Source organism: Apium graveolens, chromosome 3, assembly GCF_009905375.1.
Source record: "Apium graveolens cultivar Ventura chromosome 3, ASM990537v1, whole genome shotgun sequence".
In the NCBI taxonomy this organism is placed as follows: Eukaryota; Viridiplantae; Streptophyta; class Magnoliopsida; order Apiales; family Apiaceae; genus Apium; species Apium graveolens.
In genome coordinates, this window is record NC_133649.1 from 15,186,956 (window position 1) to 15,191,080 (window position 4,125).

Genomic DNA, 4,125 nt, shown 5'->3' on the forward strand with positions numbered 1-4,125 from the left:
ATGTGAATAAATACTAAGACTTCCATTCAAGAAATTTACTTAATTTGTCTTTTTACTCTTCTCTGTACTTGAAACATAATAATTTCACTTAAGGAGGACTGGATTGCTCGTAAGCTTTATCATTCACAATGAGAGTATAAACCAACACCAGTGTTCGTCTTAGAAACACTTGCAATTAGTTTCTGCCACTTACTGCTTAACTTTTTAAATTCATTTATTCACTTGGTAATGTTGCACTAAATTGCTCAAATTACTATTCTCCCGCAAACTCTTAAATTGAACATATGTACAAGAAATGAAATGACACAAACAATTAGTGGAAAGTTATTTACTTAATCACCGAACAAAACATACATTTCACTTATTTATTAAGTAACTTATTAGTAGAAATACAGCAATACTTTTATTTATAGGATTTTGCTCTTTTTAGGGATTGGGATTAGGTGTAAGAAGCCTTAGCAATGAAGACCATGTCACTTGATGGCCTTCTTTTGCACCTTGAGATACACAGTTGAGTTGTGTTCTGTATCTTTCGGATCATCGACGAGCAATGAAAATACCTCAGACAATAATAAACATTCCCTTGACGGAGGATCCGATCCAGTACGAAATACAGCTGCCTTACAGGAACAATCCTTCAAACAAGCACCCTTGCACTTTTTCACATCAACATTGCCAATGGTGTAGTTATTTGTAAAGTATGTAATATCCTTTAACTCTACAAAATCCTGATATTTTGAAGCTGCACAATTGAGAGGAGTTATTTCAGCACAACCAAGCTTAGGATACTTTGGTTGCACTTGTTTGAAATATCCGACTCCACTGCTGCTTGATCCAGGACAACTACATTGCCCCTTTGAGCATATGCTATATTTTCCGCATGCAAGAGGGTAACCACATTCCCCTGAGAACCCTGTGAGAAGATCTGCTATGACCTCCCACTTCTGTTTCCATTCGTATACTCTCAGATGCCCGTCGAATTCTAGTCTCATGTACTGTACTGATGATGTTGGTGGAATAGCAAATATTTCCAGTGGCGCCTCTTTCCAGGAGTGTGGATAAATACCGAGGCTTCCATTCAGGAACTTGACATAACTTGGCTTTTTACTCTGATATGAAGTAGTTACATAATTAACGTAATAGTCCTGAGAAGGATTGGATTGTATATAAGCAAATACTCCTTCATTAGTCACAAAAAAAGAGTATATGCCAACTTTACTATTTGTCTTGGAAACACTTGAAATCAGTTTCTGCCCTTCTGAGAGTGTCTGTCCTGGAACTAAAGCGTCCGTTGGATGATCAAAAGATTGCCACACCACCGCTTTGCGTTTATTTAAAAGTACTAGATTTCCAGTGTTGGTTAAGCTCAAACTATCAACGGATTTACCAGCAGTTCCAGAAGACCAAGCTACAGAACCATCAGCGTCTCGCAACACCAAATCACCATCTGAGGTGAGCTTCAAAGTTGCGTTGATTTTAACAGGATGGTCTCGGTTGGCTGACCAAACAACTTGTGGGAATGATGCACTAGAGGATACAATAAGTGAGGCACTGTTTGTTTGAACAAGAAAGATGGCGAAAAGGTAAGAGTCACATTTGCCATTACAATAGAAGCCACAAGCAAATCTTTGGCCTAATGTACCGCGTAAAAGAATGGCTCTCACAGTTGATCCATCACCAAACTGGACAGAATGTGGAGCAGAAGGATGATTAGTCCATGAAGTAGATAGTTTTGCTGTTGGATAATCAAATGGCTGAGCACATATTATGCTCGGAGATTCAAGAATGAACAAAATCAAGAAAACAAGGCAAGTTGAAACTAAGTTGAAAGCCATCAACTCCACACAAAAGTGAATACAGAATGGAAGTGAAACAAGTAGAAACCTCTATAAGTAGACCTTAGTCATGTTAACTATTGCGGGTATACTGTTGAAATCGATATGATTTAATCCTCACATGTCAAATATAGCGAGCTGTAATTCTCATACGGCAAATATAGAAAACTTTGTTATATTTTTCATATGTCAAATTTAACAAGCTCTATTGTTATAGAAAAGTTTTAGGTTTAAACTTTTATTCAATTTTTTTTAAAAAAAATACATTATGAAACTATACCTTATGGAAGTCTCAAAATACGTGCAAATAGTGAACGTATAAAACCTGTTGGCACGGAGGGAGTAAGTTGAAGTCGACAAACACCAACACGCATTGCCGCATTGGTGCCGAAACTATGATTACCTGTGGGGTGCTGTTACAATCTACATCAGCTTTGTTTTTTTACCTGTAGGGGCACTACATCAGCTTTGTAAAAAACACGTTTCTCATGGACGGTGCACGTGAAAATGGGGTCATGGCTCTGTTCAGAGGCTAAGTTTAGATTACTAATATGTGGTACTGGGACGAAGACAAGTGATAACAGGGGACCAAGGCAATTAGGCCTGCAGATTCTATTTCCCCGTGTTCAGAGTAGTTCTTGAGCAGGGCCTGTCCAGCAAAATATTTGTTAGCCTACACTAATATAAATCAAATATTATTTTGAAAATATATTTTCTAGCAGTTTTGATAGCAAAACTATTTGAGTCACTCGTAATCAAAATTTGGAACCGTATATATCCTTTTTCTTAAAAATTATAAATTATCCATCTAATTTATCGTATGACATACTCGAACACGGAGATAAAATTTGATCACCTTGTTAAAATATTAGTTTAAGATACTTGTAAAATCTTTCTCTTATATTTTGAGATTTTCGAATCAGAGCTTAGGTGGGAGATTCATGTTTGACTCCGTGCCACCCCCTATATTCTCTAACTCTTGAGTGAAGTGTTAGAAATTTAAATAAGATTCTCTTTAGAGGCATATGGGTTGATGTGAATTTGAATTAAATGAATATCCGGGGATGATTTATTCGAAAAATAAGATTCACGTCCCATATACAAAAAGTACTAATACAAGCACTAATGATTAGCTAAAAAACACTAATACATGTGATTGATGTTCCAATTTCTGAGAATATGAGTAGATATGAAGTTAAATGATATGAATGCCAACGGACGGGGATGATATGATTTACCCAACTCAGATTCACATTCCATATACCAAAAGTACTAATACAAACACTAATGCATGTGATTGATTTCCAAATTCTGTTAACGAGACTCATTAACCATTAACCAAATCGTCGGTAAAAAAATTCTAAGCAATTTTGGCATAGCATTCTTCTACTTGTCTATGATTTCGGATTGCATTATTGCATTCTTCTAAGCAATCTGCAAAGTTCATCAGAACCAAGGCCAGGATACTATTCTTCTACTTGTCTATGATTTCGGATTGCATTATTGCCTGATTCAGGACAACTGAACTGTTCGCTTGAGCATATGATATATTTCCCACACACAAGAGGGCAACTATATTCACCTGCAATCCCTGTGAGAAGAACTGTTAGGAATATATGTGCATTAGTTTGATGATATGTTTAACAAAACACTTAAGTAGAAATTCAGTGTCTGTAGCCTCAACGGATAAGACCACTTTGGCTATCCGTTGATGGTGTAGCTTTACTTAGAAATAAGTCTAGTGTTGTAGCATATTTCAGTCTCTGTATTTAAGATGTAATTCTTAGAAGTTGAGAGAAACTATGAGTCATGTTGACTACTAGAAGATATGCAGATAGGAAGGCCAATTGTAAATATTTCATGCCTTGTAATTTTGTATAAATGAAGTGGTATCAACGGATGACTTAAAGACCTTCAACGGATGAGAAGCTAAGCTTCAACGGATGTCTCTAAAGCTTCAACGGATAACATCCTTCAACGGATGAGTGCATCAACGGATGAAAGCTTCAACGGATGTTCTGTTGATTAACCGTTGATAAGTGGTAGTTGTACCTACAAACAGAGGCACGTGGGTGAACAGAGATAACTGAAATGTGGCAGCCTAATTTCAGGAACATCAGAATAAGCAGCCGTTCTACTCTAGTACAAAGAGGCAATAGTCAACAAAGTACTTGAGTGATATGGAGAAGAAACAAGTGGAGAACTTATTTTATTATTATATTTTTATCCTTGTCTTCACTTGTAAACTTGGTAATATATAAACCAAGTAGTAGCTAGTAATTAGATAAGA

At 36.4% G+C, this 4,125-nt stretch overlaps 1 protein-coding gene across 1 annotated transcript; it reads right to left on the reverse strand.

Moving 5' to 3' along the window:
• Window positions 1–473: 473 nt before the first annotated feature.
• Window positions 474–1,835, reverse strand: LOC141713916 (EP1-like glycoprotein 2). The gene has a single exon (XM_074517479.1). The coding sequence runs from the start codon at window positions 1,833–1,835 to the stop codon at window positions 474–476; it is 1,362 nt and encodes a 453-aa protein (XP_074373580.1).
• Window positions 1,836–4,125: the final 2,290 nt, after the last annotated feature.

Coding starts and splice junctions, on each gene's coding strand:
- LOC141713916 (XM_074517479.1), bottom strand. CDS start 1,835: ATGGCTTTCAACTTAGTTTCAACTTGCCTTGTTTTCTTGATTTTGTTC.